This window comes from Acinonyx jubatus, chromosome E1 (assembly GCF_027475565.1).
Source record: "Acinonyx jubatus isolate Ajub_Pintada_27869175 chromosome E1, VMU_Ajub_asm_v1.0, whole genome shotgun sequence".
Lineage (NCBI taxonomy): Eukaryota > Metazoa > Chordata > Mammalia > Carnivora > Felidae > Acinonyx > Acinonyx jubatus.
In genome coordinates, this window is record NC_069397.1 from 20097241 (window position 1) to 20116234 (window position 18994).

General features: G+C 40.7%; 1 protein-coding gene across 3 annotated transcripts in view; it reads right to left on the bottom strand.

Moving 5' to 3' along the window:
• MYO1D (myosin ID) overlaps nucleotides 1–18994 on the bottom strand; it is a 363813-nt gene that overhangs the window by 129736 nt on the left and 215083 nt on the right. For all 3 annotated transcript variants that reach the window (XM_053211546.1, XM_027034402.2, XM_015083443.3), the window contains exon 20: nucleotides 10827–10940. In XM_053211546.1, the coding sequence (XP_053067521.1) occupies nucleotides 10827–10940 (114 nt within the window). The remainder of the gene's footprint in view (nucleotides 1–10826; nucleotides 10941–18994) is intronic.

An 18994-nucleotide genomic window follows, 5' to 3' on the forward strand; every position in this document is an offset into this window, starting at 1 on the left:
CAGATGTGTTTTATTTGGCTTGCACGGCATTTAACAATCAGGAGACTAACATCAAATACAGACTTCAGCTTTTTTTAGGGGAATCCAAAGGCCTGGCATAGTGGGGCTCAGGCATGGCCATGGCGATTACAGTGGAGGGATGACTGCCCTGTGGTAGAGTATGGGCTTCATTCATTTCTGAACCTGCCAGACTCCCAAAGGAATTTGACATTAAGACAAAGAAAATGAGGAAATGTTGTCACTTTTGATGAGATCTGCTTTACCACCCTCCTCTGCTCTCTTTCCATGTATATGGCTGTGGCTAGTGAGAACATCATGCTGGGAGGAAGGTGAAATGGAAGGGGAGGGATATGGAAATTAATGAGTGGTACTAGGCCGATTGTTTATACGCAGGGGGGAATATGAATGCAGGGCTACAGAGTCACATATACACAGAAATCAATTCTAGGAGCACTGTGGCTGTCGATGTGAAAGGTAAAGCAATAAAGTGTATAGAGTACAACAGAAGATGCCTTTGTGACCTTGGGATGGGGAACGACTTCTCAAACAAAAAAACCCCTGCATCAACCTCAAAGGAAAAAAGTGCTCAACTGAGCTGCATTAACATAAAAAAATTTTGTTCAAACCCACCATTACAGGATGAAAAGTCAAGTCACAGAGTCAGAAAATATATGTAACGTCTGTAACTGCCAAGGGGCACTTGTGCAAAATATAAAGAGAACTAGAAATCAACTTTTATTTTTTATTTTTTAAAATATTTTTTCGTCATTTATTTATTATTGAGAGACAGAGAGAGATAGAGCACAAGCAGGGGAGGGGCAGAGAGAAGGTGGGGAGACACAGAATCAGAAGCAGAATTCAGGCTCTGAGCTGTCAGCACAGAGCCCAGTGTGGGGCTTGAACTCACAAACTGCGAGATCCTGACCTGAGCCTAAGTCAGATGCTTAACTGACTGAGCCACCCAGGCGCCCATAGAAATCAACTTTTAAAAGACAACTGAATAGAAAGATGGGCAAGAGATTCACAAAAGGCATCCAAATGATCCATAAACACACAAAAAGGTGCCAGACCTTATTAGTAAAAAGGGCGATGCAAATACAAAACACAATCCACATCTGTCAACAAGTGAATGGATAAAGATGTGGTATATATACATAACCGTATATTATTCAGCCACGAGAGAAAGAAATCCTACCATCTGGACCAAATAAACCAGACAAAGAAATACTATATGATCTTGCTTACACATGGAATCTAACAAAGCCGAACTCACAGAAATAGAGAGTAGAGTGGCGGTTACGGGGGCTGGCGAGCAGGGGAAGTGGGAGATGCTGGACGAAGTGCCCAAGCTTCCAGTTGTAAGATGAGTAAGTTCTAGGAAACTGCTGAACGGCAATGGTGATGGCAGTTAATGATACTGCATTATATACTTGAAAGTTGCTAAGCGAGTGGATCCTAAAATACTCTCACCACAAAAAAGAAACTGTAATTATGTGATGTGATGGCGCTGTGGGCCAATGCTAAGGTGGTAACCATTTTGCAACGTGTAAGTGTATCACATCGGCCCACTGTGCACCTTACACTTGAACAATGTTATATGTCAATTACATCTCAATAAAGCTGGGGGAAAAACACCCCACAATGAGTAACTGCCACATACCTACCGAAACAGCTAACACTGAGGACACTCTCCATAGCCAGTGCTGGAGAGATGGCAGCTGCACCTGGAACGGTCACACGCTGCTGGTGGAGGTGTACACGAGCACTCTCCTTTGGGAAACTGCATCTGTCCACTACAGTTTCATGCCGGGGTTAAGTGTCCGATGAAAGCGTATGCACATAGACACTAAAAGACAGTGACCGGGAGGGAACACAATGGGGCTTTCTGGCCTATTAATGGCCTGTGTCTTGACTTTGGTAACAGCTGAATAGATGGGTTCACTTTGTGATCATTCATCAAGCTCTACCCTTAAGCTTTGTGCACTTTTCTGCATGTAGGGTATACTTCAATAAAAGAGTTAAAATATTTGCCTGGATGTGAACAGGTGGGTGGGGTATGCCACATGTCAATAAAACCTTCCAAGGGTCTGCTAATCCAGTGACCTCAGTTTTACTTCAATTACCCCAAGCCTCATGAGAAAGTTTGAAAATGTCTATTCTAATGGGATCCTGTCACCAAAAAATAGAATACAGAAGCAAAGATATATTCAGTTCTAGTTCAGACACTCATTTTCAAAGAGAAATTGGACTGGAACTATTTTATGTATTGATATAAGGGATTAATAATACTGCTTTGACCTGTTAGAGAGATGGTAAGAGTGAATAATGGGGCAATGGCAGAGAAGAAGGGGATTCCTTTCTTCTGTCCTTCCATCCTCCTTCCCTCCCTCCTTCTCTCTCTTTTTCTCTTTCTTTCTTTCTTTCTTTCTTTTTCTTTCTTTCTTTCTTTCTTTCTTTCTTTCTTTCTTTCTTTCTTTCTTTCTTTCTTTTTCTTTCTTTGTTTCTTTCTTTCTCTCTCTCTCTCTCTCTCTCTCTCTCTCTCTCTCCCCCTTTCTCTTTCTTCTTCCTTCCTTCCCTCCCTCCCTCTCCTTCCTTCCCTCCCTCCCCTTCCTTCCTTCTTCCTTTCTTTCTTCCTTTCCTTTCCTTTCCCTTCTTCCCTTCCCTTCCCTTCCCTTCCCTTCCCTTCCCTTCCCTTCCCTTCTTCCTTCCTTCCTTGTAGGCTTCATGCCCAGCACAGAGCCCAGTGTGGGGCCTGAACTCACCACCCTGATATCAAGACTGAGATGAGGGGTGCATGGGTGGCTCAGTTGGTTAAGTGTCTGACTTCGGCTCAGGTCACGATCTCACGGTTCTTGCGTTCAAGCCCCGCATCTGGCTCTGTCTGTGCTGACAGCTTGGAGCCTGGAGACTGTTTCACATTCTGTGTCTCCCTCTCTCTCTGCCCCTCCCCTGTTTGCACTCTTTCTCTTGTTCTCTCAAAAATAAAACATCTTAAAAAAAAAAAAAGACCTGAGCTGAAATCAAGAGTCAGTCAAATGATTAGCCAACTGAGTCACCCAAGTGCCCTGAAATTTCTAAGTCATAAAATGAAAAATGCTTAGGGGCACCTGGGTGGCTACTTGGTTAAGCGTCCGACTTTGGCTCAGGTCATGATCTCACAGTTTGTGGGTTTGACTCTGTGTTGGGCTCTGTGCTGACAGCTCAGAGCCTGGAGCCTGCTTCACATTCTGTCTCCCTCTTGCTCTGGCCCTTCCCTGCTCGTACCCTGTCTCTCTCTCTCAAAAATAAATAAAACATTAAACAAAGAAAAGAAAAATGGTTATCTTTTAGTTTGTTCTTTTTTCTTTCTTTTTCCTTCCTTTTTTAAAGTTTATTTTTATTTATTTTGAGAGAGCATGAGAGAGTGAGAGAGCAAACGGGGGAGGGGCAGAGAGGGAGACAGAATACCAAGCAGGCTCCATGCCATCAGCACAGAGCCCAGTGCAGGGCTTGGACCCATGAACTCTGAGATCATGACCTGAGCCAAGATCAGGAGTCAGAAGCTTAACCAACTGACTGAGGCAGCCAGGTGCCCCTCTTCCTTCTAGATTTTAATTCACTTCTCTTTAAATGTTTTTAATTCTGCAGTATGTTTTAGTGTTAACAGAAACTGATGAGAACAATACAACAGATAGCGATCTGATAGATTCTTATATTTAAAAAATAACTTAGGGGTAATGCCAGTGCAGTAGAATGTTGGCTATAGGGTAACAGATTCATGTGGTGTTATATACATTAATTCTTTTTTGAATTTTTAATTTTTTAAATTAATTTTTTGTATACATAAAATGTATACAAAACAGATTGTTTCACAATAAATGAATTTGAAATTTGTGAACTTCCTCCCTATAGAAAACACATACACACATGTACTACGAATTATCATATACAAAATATTGGAAAATATACCACTAAACAGCCCATGGCTTAAAGAAGAACTCACAATGGAAATGACAAAATAATTGAAATGGAACAACAAGGATAATACCACATATTAGAACATGTGAAGTTCAGCTCAAGGTCATTCATAAACACAAATTTACAGTTTTAAATGCATTTTTAAAAACTAAAATTTAAAAACAAAAGCATCCCTATCAAAATAACATCAGCATTCTTCATAGAGCTAGGAACAAACAATCCTAAAATTTGTATGGAAGCAGAAAAGACCTCGAATAGCCAAAGCAATCCTGCAAAAGAAAACCAAAGCTGAAGGCATTACAATCCTGGATTTCAAGCTGTATTACAAAGCCGTAATCATCAAGACAGTATGGTGCTGGCACAAAAACAGACACTCAGATCAGTGGAACAGAACAGAGAACCCAGAAATGGACCCACAAACGTATGGCCAACTAATCTTTGACAAAGCAGGAAAGAATATCCAATGGAATACAGTCTTTTTAGCAAATGGTGCTGGGAAAACTGGACAGCGACATGCAGAAGAATGAACCTGGACTGCTTTCTTACATCACACACAAAAATAAACTCCAAATGGATGAAAGACAGAAAGCCATCAAAATCCTTGAGGAGAAAGCAGGCAAAAGCCTCTTTGATCTTGGCAGCAGCGACTTCTTACTCAACACGTCTCCGAAGGCAAGGGAAACAAAAGCAAAAATGAACTATTGGGACCTCATCAAAATAAAAAGCTTCTGCACGGAGAAGAAAACAATCAGCAAAACTAAAAGGCAACTGACGGAATGGGTGAAGATATTTACAAATGGCATATCAGATAAAGGGTTAATCTCCAAAATCTATAAAGAACTTGTCAAACTCAACCCAAAAAACAAATAATCCAGTGAAGAAATGGGCAAAAGACATGAATAGACACTTCTCTAAAGAAGACATCCAGATGACTAACAGACACATGAAAAAACACTCGACGTCATTCATCATCAGGGAAATAGCAATCAAAACCACAATGAGATACCACCTCACACCTGTCAGAATGGCTAACATTAGCAACTCAGGCAACAACAGATGTTGGTGAGGATGCGGAGAAAGAGGATCTCTTTTGCACTGCTGGTGGGAATGCAAACTGGTGCAGCAACTCTGGAAAACAGTATGGAGGTTCTCAAAAAATTAAAAATAGAATTACCTTATGACCTAGCAATTGCACTACTAGGTATTTATCCAAGGGATACAGGTATGCTGCTTCAAAGGGGCACATCCACCCCAATGTTTATAGCAGTTCTACTGACAATACCCAAAGTATGGAAAGACCCCAAATGTCCACTGACGGATGAAGGGATAAAGGAGATGTGGTACATATATACAATGGAGTATTATGTAGCAATCAAAAAGAATGAAATCTTGCCATTTGCAACTACGTGGATAGAACTAGAGGGTAATATGCTAAGCGAAATTAGTCAGAGAAAGACAAATATCATATGATTTCACTCATATGAGGACTTTAAGATACAAAACAGATGAACATAGGAGAAGGGAAGCAAAAATAATATAAAAACAAGGAGGGGACAAAACATAAGAGACTCTTAAATACAGAGAACAAACTGAGGGTTGCTGGAGGGGCTGTGGGTGGGGGAATGCGCTAAATGGATAAGGGGCATTAAGGAAGACACTTGTTGGGATGAGCACTGGGTGTTACACATAGGGGATGAATCACTGGAACCTATTCCTGAAATCATTATTGCACTATATGCTAACTAACTTGGATGTAAATCAATCAATCAATCAATAAAAATGAAAGCAGTTAACCCCTCAACTCAAAAAGCTAGAAAAGGAACCAACAGAGTAAATCTAGAGAATGGAGAAGAAAAAAAAAACAAGAGCAGAGGTCAATGAAAAGGTAATGAAATCAATAAAATAGGTCTCCAGCAAAACTGATCTGGGAAACAATGAGAAAAAAGCACATCTGATCAATGTTAGGAACACGGAGGGAACGTAAGAGGTACAGTGAGGAGCTCTTGGCCCCAGGACTGGGTCACTGGCAGCCTACAACTGGCTTCCCTTATATCAGGCGTCCACCCTCGTTTAGTTAGTGTCTTCCCCTCTCCTCTGAGGAACAGCTGAGGGCTGCGTCTCTGGGTGGAGGGGAGTGGGGATGTACCCTTGTTTAGACAGAGGAGAAAGCAAACATGACTGTCACGTGTTTCACATGCTGTGCGATAATGGTCCACACACCATTGGCTGTTGAGTGGGTCAGAACTCCCCCTGGGCTTGAATTATCATTTGCTTCATTTACTTCACTTTTCTCTTTGACACACCCCCTCCCTTATCCTCTTTCATAGATAGCTTTCTTTTCTCTTTTGCCTCCCCCTTTATCGAGGTATATAGCTTACACTCAGCAGAAAGTACAAATCTCAAAGAAACAGCCTGGTGAATTTTAACAAACATATACAGAAGAGTAACTGCTACCAGGCGCAAAACATTTCCAGCCCCCCCGTAGGCTCGCTCTTTCCTCCCTGCTCACGTCTCTGTGTCTTTGCTGTTCCTTGTACCCTAAATACTTTTCCTCCAAGTAAGCATATGGCTCATTCTTTAGCTCCTATGAGTCTCTGCTTAAATGTCAACTTCTCGGTGAGGCCTGATCACTCTATTTGAAGTTATAACACCCCTCATATCCTCTATCTTCCTTCCCTATTCTATTTCTTCCTTTATCCCTTCTAATGGATTATATGATGTGTATATGTATGTATATATATGCATGCATACATATACATATATGCACAAATATATACATGTAAGTAGAGTCTGCTGCCTCCCCTCCCCACTGCAATGTAAATTCTGTAAGGGCAGAGATTTTGACTATTTTGACACTTCTGTGCCACAATACCTATATGTCTGGCACATAATGAGTATTCGGCAATCACTTGTTGAATGAAGAGTTTAGTTATTGAGGCTGTAACAAGACAATCTGGTCTACAGCTCTCTAAAACCCCAAATGAAGATAATTCCTACACTGGCATTCTAACTGAGGTGTAACTCCCCATTTCTTGAGTCTCCTTAAGTCTCTGTTCATTATGCCTCAAGATCGAGCAGAAAGAAATGAGGCACCAGGATGCTACAAGAAACACCTCGCAGACGGGATGTGCACCTGGTTGCTGCAAGCTTGTCAACAAGTAATAGGATCTCTCCACCCAGCATGTAAAGCTGTGGTTTGGAGGGATAAAGCAGTCATTTAACCGATCTCTGGGGAGCCCCTGGGAGCTGCTGCATGTGCCCATTAGAGTTAAGTGCCTGGGGCATTTAGGTGCTACTGCTTTATACAAGGTCAATGGGTTAGGAGATGCGGAGATAGTAAATTGGTTGAGTACTTTTTACGGTGCATTAGGAAAGCAACAAATATTGGTCCCATATTGTGGGCTGGAAGCAGTTAAGGAAACACATTCTGCTAAAAAGCACTGATGAAGACCAGATTTAGAAACTGATTAGACACATAGCCAAACTACAGCATCACCTAAACTCTTACCGCAATGGGCATCCATGAGCATGATTTAGTTTTTGTTTGACGAAGACTGGGATCCAGGAGATTGGAACAGGTGTAGGTGGGAGGAGTCCAAGGGTGCCTGAGGAAGCTGCCTGTTTGAAGCACTTCTCTCCTATTGACCCACCCCAGCATGCTCTGTGACCAGGGCCCAAAGATGACATCGGCCTAAGGTCAGCAGTCAAAGATTGTAGGGGGAAGGGATCAATTATGCCCCAAATGAACTGTAGTAATTATCCATGCTATCCCAGGAAAAGTCAGGGAAGACGATGCATGGATTAACAAGTGCTTAACAAGGAACTACGGTAGCAATGTGGATCATATGGAATTGGTTGCTATGGGGAGGCCTCATCTGGAGCCTGTGTGCAATATGTTACTGCAGGATGACACTCGGATGGTTTGTTGGGTTGGCTGATTTAGATCTAAGCCTAGTGCTGGCCCATGCCATCTGGCAAGGACGGCGACTGTTAGTAAGAAGACACACAGAGAGAAGTAGAGCCTGAGAGGATGGCAGGAACGCAGACTCTCCCAGCACTCGTGCTGCTCAGGGGGCTACAGGATAACACAGCCCCTTAGAGCTTCTTTCAACACCGAATGGTAGCATTTCCTTAGCTTTCGCCAGATTCTTCTCCCTGACTATCATGTGTATCCTCATTAAAAACATTACTCAAGACAGTATATGGTCCCAATCTGTTTCTTGGGGACAGAAAAGCTTAACTGAGACAGGAAAGGAGCCTATGAAAAAGAAATGAGAGGCAAGAGAATGAGAAGGGTGTGGGCCCCTCAGCTATCTGTTCTTAGCGATTACTCTGACTTCTGAGAACTTTCCAACTGGATTCTGAAAGTGTTCCTATAGTTCTTATCTTTCTTAGAATAACTCATAACCGATGGTACTGAAGGGAAACTAGAGCTCTTTCAATGTATTAAAAGAGAGGTGAGCAAATGGAAGCCCATTGAGAAATTTCCTTCTACTCCATTTCCTTCAGCAATTCTTTGCTGACCATTTAGCTGTGAATGTTCTCGAGTCACCTGCTCCCTTTCTCTCTCTAGACTCATAATTTCAGCCTCCAATTATACATGGATCCACTCTTGAATTTTTATCTTGAGTGCTGAATTCTTTCCTCCTCTATATTGGATTTCCAATTATCTGTGGAATGTATACCTTCCAGGTTTCACCACTGCCTTGAAACACAACATGGTTAAAACTGAGATCATCTTCTTCCTTCCCTTCCCAGTTTCTTCACTACTCTTATCATTGTTTAAAGGTTCCTTGTCTTAAACTCTGTTTAATTTCAAAATATTCTGATCATACAGAAAGTTTAAAGAAAAAAGCCACAAAGACTCATGTTTTCACGATCAACACTTAATAGTTTGCCATAACTGTTTCAGACTGAAAGAACATTTTTATAGATTCAGTTGGAAGTCCTCTGTCCCCTTCAACCTGGCGCCCTCTAAGACGCAGCCGCTACTCCAAAGTTAGTTCTTCCCAAGGCAAACCCCGAGACAAAGGCTGGTAAACATACAGAAGTGATTGGGAGGGGCAGGGACGCTGGCAAGGGAGTGGGGAGATGGTTCAGGGAGAGAAAGGCAGCCAACAGGGCCTTGTTAAACCAGCTACCACCGTGAGCTGCAGGCAAAGGGGGTTCTGACAGCCTGATGGGGGACTTTTGACAAGGACATTGACTGTTGGAGTCAGGAAGGTGTGCCCAGAAATGATCAGGGGGTGCAGTGGGATACAGGCAGAGGACTGATAACATCCGTGACAGTGTGCACCCATTCTACTGACATTGTTTTACCTTTACTGCAATTGTTAAACGCCGTTAGTTTTTATATTATATATTGTTTACAACATTGACAACGATGCTGATGATGAAGGGGAACAGTGACACACAAGTCACCATGAAAAAGGACGGCAGTTTGGCAAAATAACTTCGGTTCAAAGAGTTGCGTAGCTATTTATTGAACTTGTATCAAGTGCTCTGATTGATCTCCCTTTAATAGAAAGTAAAGAAATAAAACACAGGCCACAATTTATTTTTTTGTTTCTTTCCACACTTCATTTGACTTTGACAAAATCTGATTTTCTCCCATATCCTCCTTCGTCTCCTACTCTAAGACTGCAGTTATTAGGCTTAAACTGTGATTGATACATGAGATTACAAGCGCTTGCTAAGAAGACAATATGAAATCAAGAATGTCCTAGAATATTATTTTCTTCTTAGCTGCAATCCATTAGCCTTTTTATTGAAAGGGAGAAAGATGCATGTGTGTGTATTGGGTTGGGGGCAGGGAGTGTAATGGACACAAATTGCAACCCCATAATCAACCCTGCAGTGACGTCCCAGATCATTTAGCAAACCCAGGAATAGTTTCCCTTCTGTGGTCCCTCACAACCAACAGGACTCTTGATTTAACAACATAAAACTACAAAATAGTATGTTTCCTATTCCCTTTTGCAGATACCAAAAGGATTTAAAATAATCTTTAAATAATACTCTTCATGGATTCTATTATTGGACAAACACAGACCTCTCTCCTTAGGAACTAGCAGACAGACAAAAACCACATGACTCTCAAAAGGATCTGGTAGTCAGGAGGATCCTTCTGAAGAATCAGAACCAACAGTCACTTGTAAAGCAGACCACATACAGCAGGAGAAAAATTAAAAAAAAAAACATCTTATATTGAGATTCGGGGAGATATCCACCAAATTTCATATTTCAAATGAGAAATGATTATAGAACTTGAAAACCCCATGGAGAACAGCTGAGTGAGTTTAGATCAGAGGGAAAATATATTGGTGAAAAGAACTTTTGGGAACAGCACACATTTTACCTCTGAAAGAGAGGTAATGTTTTCATAAAGTAATTCTCTACTGTTTTTCTACCTGATTCTATTTCCCTATAAAAACAAACTTCTTCAAAATATATAAAAAATACATTATGTGTCACAACATTTAGGCAGTACGTAAGATTAGGAATACAGAAAGATCACACAGAATGCAGAACGCTTACACTTGGCTTTTTAAAATGCTTCATTAATTTATTGGTAACTTCAGATCCTTCTTTTTCTTCTTCTTTTTTTTTTTTTAAATAGGCTCCACACCCAACGTGGGGCTTGAACTCATGAACCCAAGATCAAAAGTCACACGCTCCAGCCAGGCACTCTTGGATCCTTCTTATGGAAAATTGTGCATTTGTACAAAACATAAGATTGGCATACAATTTCAGGAATTCATGGGCTCCCTAAAGCCCCAAAGGTTGTAGTGATCAATTACTGACCCACTTGGGGTCCAGGAATACCAGGTTAAGAATCCCTTATTCAGAAAGGAGCAGAAAACACTTACATTATAGAGTGGAATTGTCTTCATCACCTTGTACTGTTTAGTGGGGTCCATCTTATATAGGTGACGGTCAGTGACAAAAATTGCTCGGTCTTCCACCTTACTAAATCGATTCACCTGTAAGAAAACAAACCAATAAAGTATAATATCTCACCCAGAATGAAATCAAATTATCTGCAGGAAAACCTCTAGGGGCAGCAGTGGCTGGTGGTGGAGACACATTCTTGAACAGATGTGTACCATGCAAGGCCCGTTCTCCTGGATGAACAGAGATCTAGAAGGAGTAGTGGTTTCCGGGTTTGTAGAATTTTACAATTTAAATTTCACAATTTTACAGTTTAACAGGGAAAATAAGAAAAACCCGGAAGAATTATGGGACTAAAAACATGTGACCCGGACACTATTAAAAAAATGAAAAGACGACCCAGAGGATAGGAGAAAATGTTTTGCAAATCACATTTCTGATAAGGGGCTTGTATCTCTAAAGGAACAGAACGTATATTGAACTTAGAATATGTAACTCAATAATACAAAGACAAAAAACCGGGTAAAGGATTGGAACAGACATTTCTCCAGAGAAGACAGACAAGTGGCCAAGAAGCACAGGAAAAGATGCGTGACATCATTAGCCGCCAGAGAAATGTCAATCAGAACCATGATGAGATACCACCTTCACACCCACTAGAATGACAATAATAAAAAAGACAGGTAATAACAAATATTGGCCAGGATGTGGAGAACTGGAACCTTCATCACTTCTGGTGGGAATGTAAAATGATGCAGTTGCTTTGGAAAACAGTCCAGCAGTTCCTCAAATAGTTAAATATAGAGTTAGCATATGACCCAGAAATTCTACTCCTAGGTATATACACAAGGGAATTGAAAACATAGCCACACAAAAACTTGTGCATGAATGTGCACAGCAGCAGTAATCATGACAGTGAAAAAGAAGAAACAACTTAAATGTCCATCAACTGATGAACGGATAATAAAATATGATATATCCCCACAATGGAATATAACGTGTCAGTAAAAAGAAGTAAGTATTGATACACGCTGTAACATGGATGAACCTTAAAAAGATTATGCTAAGTAAAGGAAGCCAGTAACAGAAGACCACATATTGTGTGATCCCATTTATATGTAATGTCCAGAATAAGCAAATCTGTAGAAACAGAAAGTAGATCATTGGTTGCCTCAGCTGGGGGAGATGGAAAGTTTGCAGGGCTGACAGCTAAGGAGTTATGAAAACTGTGGTAATGGAAATACAACTCTGTGAACACAGTAAAAAGCCAATGAATTGTATACTTTAAAATGGTGAACAGTATGGTATGTGAATTATATCTCAATAAAGCTATAAAAAACATAACCCCTATTTGAAACAATGCATTCTGCCCTTTTCCTAATGCAATGGATAGGTGTATTTTAGATGAAATGTCCTTAAGTATAACGAGTATGTCACTAAATCTACATGTTCAAAAATGGACAGTGCCTTCCACAGGCAATGGTACAAATGCCTCATAATTACTGCCGTCCGTAACAAGAGTGGGCCATGTGGAAGGGCAGTAAATGCCCCACAAGGAAAGGATTCAAGCAGAATCAAAGTGAATGCCTGATGTGGATGTGGTAGGGGGATTCCTGCTTTGAATACAAAGACTAGAGTCTCCAAGGTCTCCTGACACTCAGATTGATTCCTTTACCTGACTTTCAAGAGTTTTTCCTTGTTTCAAAAAAATTTTTTTTAATGTTTATTTTTGAGAGAGAGAGAGGGAGACAGAGACAGAGTGTGAGTGGGGGAAGGGCAGAGAGAGAAAGAGAAGGAGATGCAAAATCCGAAGCAGGCTCCAGGCTCTGAGCTGTCATCACAGAGGCAAGGCTCAGACCCATGAACTGTGAGATCATGACATGAGCTGATGTTGGACGCTCAACCAACTGAGCCACCCAGGAGCCCTAAGAGTTTTTCTATCTGCCACTTTTCTTTTTATTTATTTTTTTTATCTTAAAGATTTTAGTATTCTTCTTATTTTTGGGGAGTCTCTACACCCCACGTGGGGCTCAAACTCACAACCCTGAAACCAAAAGAGTCACACGCTCTACCGACTGAGCCAGACAGACACCCCCCCGTTCTCCTTTTTAAACTTTATTTCTGGAAGGGCTCTGCTCCTGACAGGTTTCTTCATGTTATTCTCTCTCTTAAATGTTTGTGATTTTCCACTCTCCCCTTTTTTTTCTATATATATTTTAAGATATTGCTCAAGTTCTCATTCCGTTACAAAGCCTCTAAAATTCCTGAAGTAAAAAATGATCACTCTTTCCTTGGAACTTCTATCACACAGTTGTAGAATGAATATATAGGATGCATGTAGAGTTAAGAGTGAAACCAAAAATTAACATCGCAACTAAAGGCACAGGGTTTTTCTAATAAAGCAGGATACTTGAGAATACAACGAGCTATTGGCCAAAGCGTTTTTGCTCACGTAAAACACCAGATCCTGTCCCAAACCCTTTTTTCTGAAAGAAAGAAAGGAAGGTTTGCTGATGCTTATAAATTCCAAGACAATAAAGTTAAATCTAGCCTTAGTCTCTATCTTCTTATTGTGAAATTTAGTTACTATCTACACTTCTCTACTAAAAGGGCAAAAGTTTTCATTTAATAATTGTAAAGTTTTAATAATTTCAAAGACACTTGTAATTTCTAGACCATGGATGCTTGTTATGAAAAAAATATACTTGTTAAAATAGTTGTGCAGAACACTGTGTTTTTGTTTATTTTTTTACAGTTTATTTATTTATTTTGAGAGAGAGAGAGCAAGTGTGGGCAGGGAAGGGGCAGAGAGAGAACCCCAAGCAGGCTCCATGCTGTCAGCACAGAGACTGATTCGGGGCTTGAACTCATGACCATGAGATCATGACTTGAACTGAGATCAAGAGTTGGATGATTAAGCGACTGAGTCACCCAGGCGCCCCTTAGAACACTGTTTTTTTTTTTTTTTTTTTTTATTTTTAACGTTTATTCATTTTTTGGGGAGACAGAGCACAAGCAGGGGAAGGGGCAGAGAAAGAGGGGACACAGAATCTGAAGCAGGCTCCAGGCTCTGAGCTGTCAGCCCAGAGCCCGACACAGGGCTCGAACCCATGAACCAGGGGATTGTGACCTAAGCTGAAGTCAGAGAATCAACCGACTGAGCCACCCAGGTGCCCCTCTTTGTTGTTGTTGTTTTAAATATTTTTTAATGTTTATTTATTTTTGAGAGGGAGAGAGACAGAGCACAAGTGGGGGAGGGGCAGAGAGAGAGGGAGACACAGAATCTAAGCAGGCTCCAGGCTCTGAGCTGTCAGCACAGAGCTTGACATGGGGGCTCAAACTCACGAATCGTGACATCATGACCTGAGCTGAAGTCAGACGCTCAACCGACTGAGCCAGTCAGGCGCCCCTATAACACTGTGTTTTTAAACTTATAGTTGAAGCTATGTTTGTCACAGGAGATTGATTTCACTCACGAAACTTGTGATAATCTGATTATAACCTCACTAATCTAGATTTAAGTAATTCAGCCAGTATAAGAGATTACTCAGATTATCTTAAAATTGGAAGTATATAAAAAAGCTGCTTCCCTTGTAAAGTAGCCAAAAATAAGTTAGCAAAACAGTTATAAATACAACTTACAAATTTACTTCAAAACAAAGTAAAAATCTTTTTTTTTTTTTTTAAATGAAGGTCAAGAAACAGCAGAATATTTTATGGTAAAAGTACTCAGAAGAGTGGTTGCCTTTGGTGGTGGTAGGGCTTGGCTCAGAAGGGGCATGAGAGGGCTTTTCAGGGTGATGGAAATGTTTTATATTGGGACAGGGCTGTGATTTACATGGGTGTACGCACCAGCCAAAACTCACTGAACTGTATACCTCAACACAACTACAGAAGCAAAACAGTGTAGCATCTCAAATATCCAGGGCTGATTCTTATTTACCGCTTTATTATTTCACAGACAGTAATTCTGTCTTCCAGCCAGACCGGAAGCTCCTTGAGGGTCACTGTCACATGGTGGCTTTTTTCTTACACCTTGCAGCACCCAGTACCAAAGTGGGAGACTCGTAGCATTTACTCATCTGTTGGTTTTGAGAGCACTTTTAACCCCACAAGATAATTTCAAGAGGCATTCTTCCCCACGTGAGCCAGTCAGTGTTGGTGATAAGAACTGTCAGACTAGAAAATACAGCAGCACACTGGGGAGGTTGCGTAATGTGCGAAACAGATTTCCCCAGTGGCAAATGAAAGCACGTTTGCTCAACAGCTGAAGTCCCCGTTGCCTGGTTTGGTCTTGGAAAACCATTTCTGCACTGAAGAAAGAGGAACTGTGGATTCTGGCCTTCTTGTTTCTGAGGCTGGAAGACTATCAGTTAAGCTATCTTTTTAATAGAAAGCTCCCTAACATAGCATGCACTGTAGAAGCGCATGGATTGCTCATCTGGAATTATTTTCTTCTTCTGGTTGGAACTGTTGAGATTTATTTGCACATTTTCTTTTATCTCATGAAGTGTCTGTCCCATGAGTTACTCTTTTCCTTCAGAGTCTATGTCTCTGGAGGGCAGGATCCTCAGCAGCAGCCATCACTACAATACTCTGCACAGAATGCTGACCGGCCCCGGGAACCGTCCCGGGTGGATCTAGGAGAAACATTTGTGTCTGTACTTGCAACTCCGTATTACTTGGTCGTAGCTACCCTTAAAAATAGACTCACACTTTCATGGAGAAAAGGGTCTTTCTATAATCAATCGGACAGCTAAAAATGATACTGAATTAATTTTTCCTACATTTTAAGAAGATTGTATTTATTTATTTCAATATTTATTCATTTTTGAGAGATAGAGACAGAGCTGAGTTGGGGGCGGGCAGAAAGAGAGGGAAATACAGAATCCGAAGCAGGCCCCAGGCTCAGAGCTGTCAGCACAGAGCCCAATACGGGGCTCGAACTCATGGATTGCAAGATCATGACCTGAGCTGATTTTGGACACTTAAAACGACTGAGCCACCCAGGTGCCCCATTTTTTCCTACATTTAAAATCCAACACATGATTCTTATTAATTAGAAAAAAAATTATACTGGTAAGCATTTCCTTAAATTAAATAATTTGATAATTTTTTCCCAAAATTGCAACGTACATTAAAAATATTTTTTTAAATGTTTTTATTTATTTTTGAGACAGAGAGAGACAGAGTATGAGCAGGGGAGGGGCAGAGAGAGAGGGAGGCACAGAATCTGAAGCAGGCTCCAGGCTCTGAGCTGTCAGCACAGAGCCCAACGCGGGGCTCAAACTCACAGACTGTGAAATCATGATCTGAGCTGAAGTCAGACGCTTAACTGACTGAGCCACCCAGGCGCCCCTCAATGTACATTTTTTTTAAACATTTATTTATTTTTGAGAGACAGAGAGAGAGTGTGAGTGGGGGAGGGGCAGAGAGCGAGGGAGACACAGAATCCGAAGCAGGCTCCAGGCTCTGAGTTGTCAGCACAGAGCCTGACGTGGGGCCTGAACTCACGAACTGTGAGATCATGACCTGAGCCAAAGTCAGATGCTTAACCTATTAAGCCACCCAGGCGCCCTGCCATGTGCATTTTTAAGCACTCTATAAGCTGCTGATGATATACAAAGGAACGACATGAAGCCCTTGGTTATAATAAGAATCTGAGTCTAGTAGTTGAGATAGATAAGAAATTAACACGTGAAAATAATTTCACATAAAAGAAAATAAATCTAGATAATGGGATAGGGAGAAAATGTACATGTCTGTGTGATTCTGTAGAGTGCCAGAGAGAGTCAGAGTATGCCCATGTTTGTAGGTAAATCTTTCCCTAACAGGTAGAATTAACCTCAGAACATTTCATAAACAAGGAATGATCTATATGCTAATTGGGATGCTTCAATCTTAGATTTGGGGAATAGTTAAATCAAAACTGAGCACAAAAAATTTCGGAACCACTATAATGTCATGTTCCTCAGTGGAAAAAGTTCCTCAGAAGGAAAAGCAAAGCAAAACAAAACAAAACAATGAAGAACACTAAACGCCTCCCCCCTCCCCTCAAGGTAAAGGGGAAGCCACACTTGTGATTATATATTCTCCATCCCTGCTCCCAAGACCACATTTTTAAGATGCAAGTGAAGCAGTCAGAGATAAATTTGAACACACCGTTACCTTTGGCAGGATCCACAGCTAACTAAATTAGGACAGGTAAGACGGGACACAGCAGGGTAGGAAACAGCAAACTCAAATTTAGGTTTTTGAATTTTATGGTCTCCTCCCTTCTGCCTCATAGTTTTAGAAATCAGTCAATTTGCTAAACATTTCTTTTCGAACCAAAGCATATTTTTCAGCCTTCGACTTGACGAAAGATGGTATCTGTAATTAAGAGGAAACTAGAGTCCAAGTGGCAATTACTACTCTTGGTAGTAATTATTTACTTCACACAGCAATGGTTTTTGCCATGAAAGGGAGGTGGCCCTTGTCACAAGACTTGAAACAAGGTGACTGTGGAGCTTCTGTGTCAGCATTTTTTCTAAGTGGTTCTACACAACACCAGCCTCAGATGAGGCTTCGTGAAAGAAAGGGTTCCAAGTCAGGTAGGTTTGAGGAACGCTGCAAACCATGGCCTCCCCAGGGATACTCGTAACCCGTGAACATATTAAAGGTTCTGAGAATTCTGCCCTTAAAAGAGTATATTTAACTGCTGAACCCAGCATTTCCCAATTATGATACAAGGAATCCTGTTTAAAGACAAATTAATATACATTCAACACAACACTGGCCTGTGAAACTCATGTTGGAGAACACTAATCCACTCATAATTTGTATCCATCTTAGAGTATGGAGACTACAGAGCATCTACAGTGGATCCTGAATAATAAGTAAAAGCAGTCCCTCCTCTTGGGCAAAATCTCATGAGGAAATACATGTGCGTTGCACAAGAACATGAGAAAAAGAAAAGCTTGTTGCATAATTTCATGAGTTCACACAAGAGTCAACAACAACACAGCACACTGGTAAAGTGGAGAGGACTTTCCTTCTGTGATGGGTCCATGAGTTAACCTGGAAATCAGAAGACAAAAACCTCAAAGCAGAAATGTTATTGAAGTGCTGTTTAGAAATATTACAGTCATTTTTACATAAAAATGGAATTTCTAAGGAGAACAGGTCATAAATCTCTACCTTGGGTTTTAACAACTCAAATCATCCTTAAAACAGAGCAAGTGAGTGGCAAGGACATCATGTACCAAGGAAAGAGCTTTATGTTGCGTAACTCAGCTGAATCTAAGTGGCAGAGAGAAAATTTTAACATGTATATATAAATTTATAAATTCAAAGTTAATTAAAATAATTATGGCATAGGAACACTGTTTTCCTTTCTCTTAAATTCATAAAGTAATAGAAAAATTGGCTCACAGACTCACTACTGGGTGAGATCTCATCTTATTTCTTTCTATTCCCCATGCTGCAATCCTCAACCAAAGAATCTATTTATAGTTTTAGTCACCACCACAGGGGGCCAGAGATAAAGTTCCCCTGGAGAGTTAGACCAACAGAAAACACATTATTGGTGAAGGCAGCTATTGCAGACATCTCCCACCTTTAAGGACATTTTATAACTGTAGTTAATGGAAAGTGGTCGTTTCAGAAAGACTCAAAGCAGAAAGGAAAGGGCTTTACTGAAATCATACCAAGTTTACTTTGGCATGTCCTTGGGATTGATAAGTTTCTAAAAAAGGCATTATCTAAACTCAACACCAGCAAACCAAACAATATGATTAAAAAATGGACAGAGGACCCAAACATTTTCCCAAATGTACGCAGATGGTCAACAGGCACGTGAAAAATGCTCAACATCACTCATTGTCAGGGAAATACAAATCAAAACCACAATGAGATATTACCTTACACCTTGTCAGAATGGTCAGAATCAAAGACAAAAAATAACAAGTGTTGGTGAGGATCTGGAGAAAAAGGAACCCTCATGCATTGCTGGTAGGAATGTAAATTGGTACAGCCACTGTGGAAAACTCTGGAGATTCCTCACAAAATTAAAAATAGAAATACCATATGATCCAATAATTCTGCTACTGGTTATTCACCCAAAGAAAATGAGAACACTAATCAAAATGATATTTGCACCCCTATG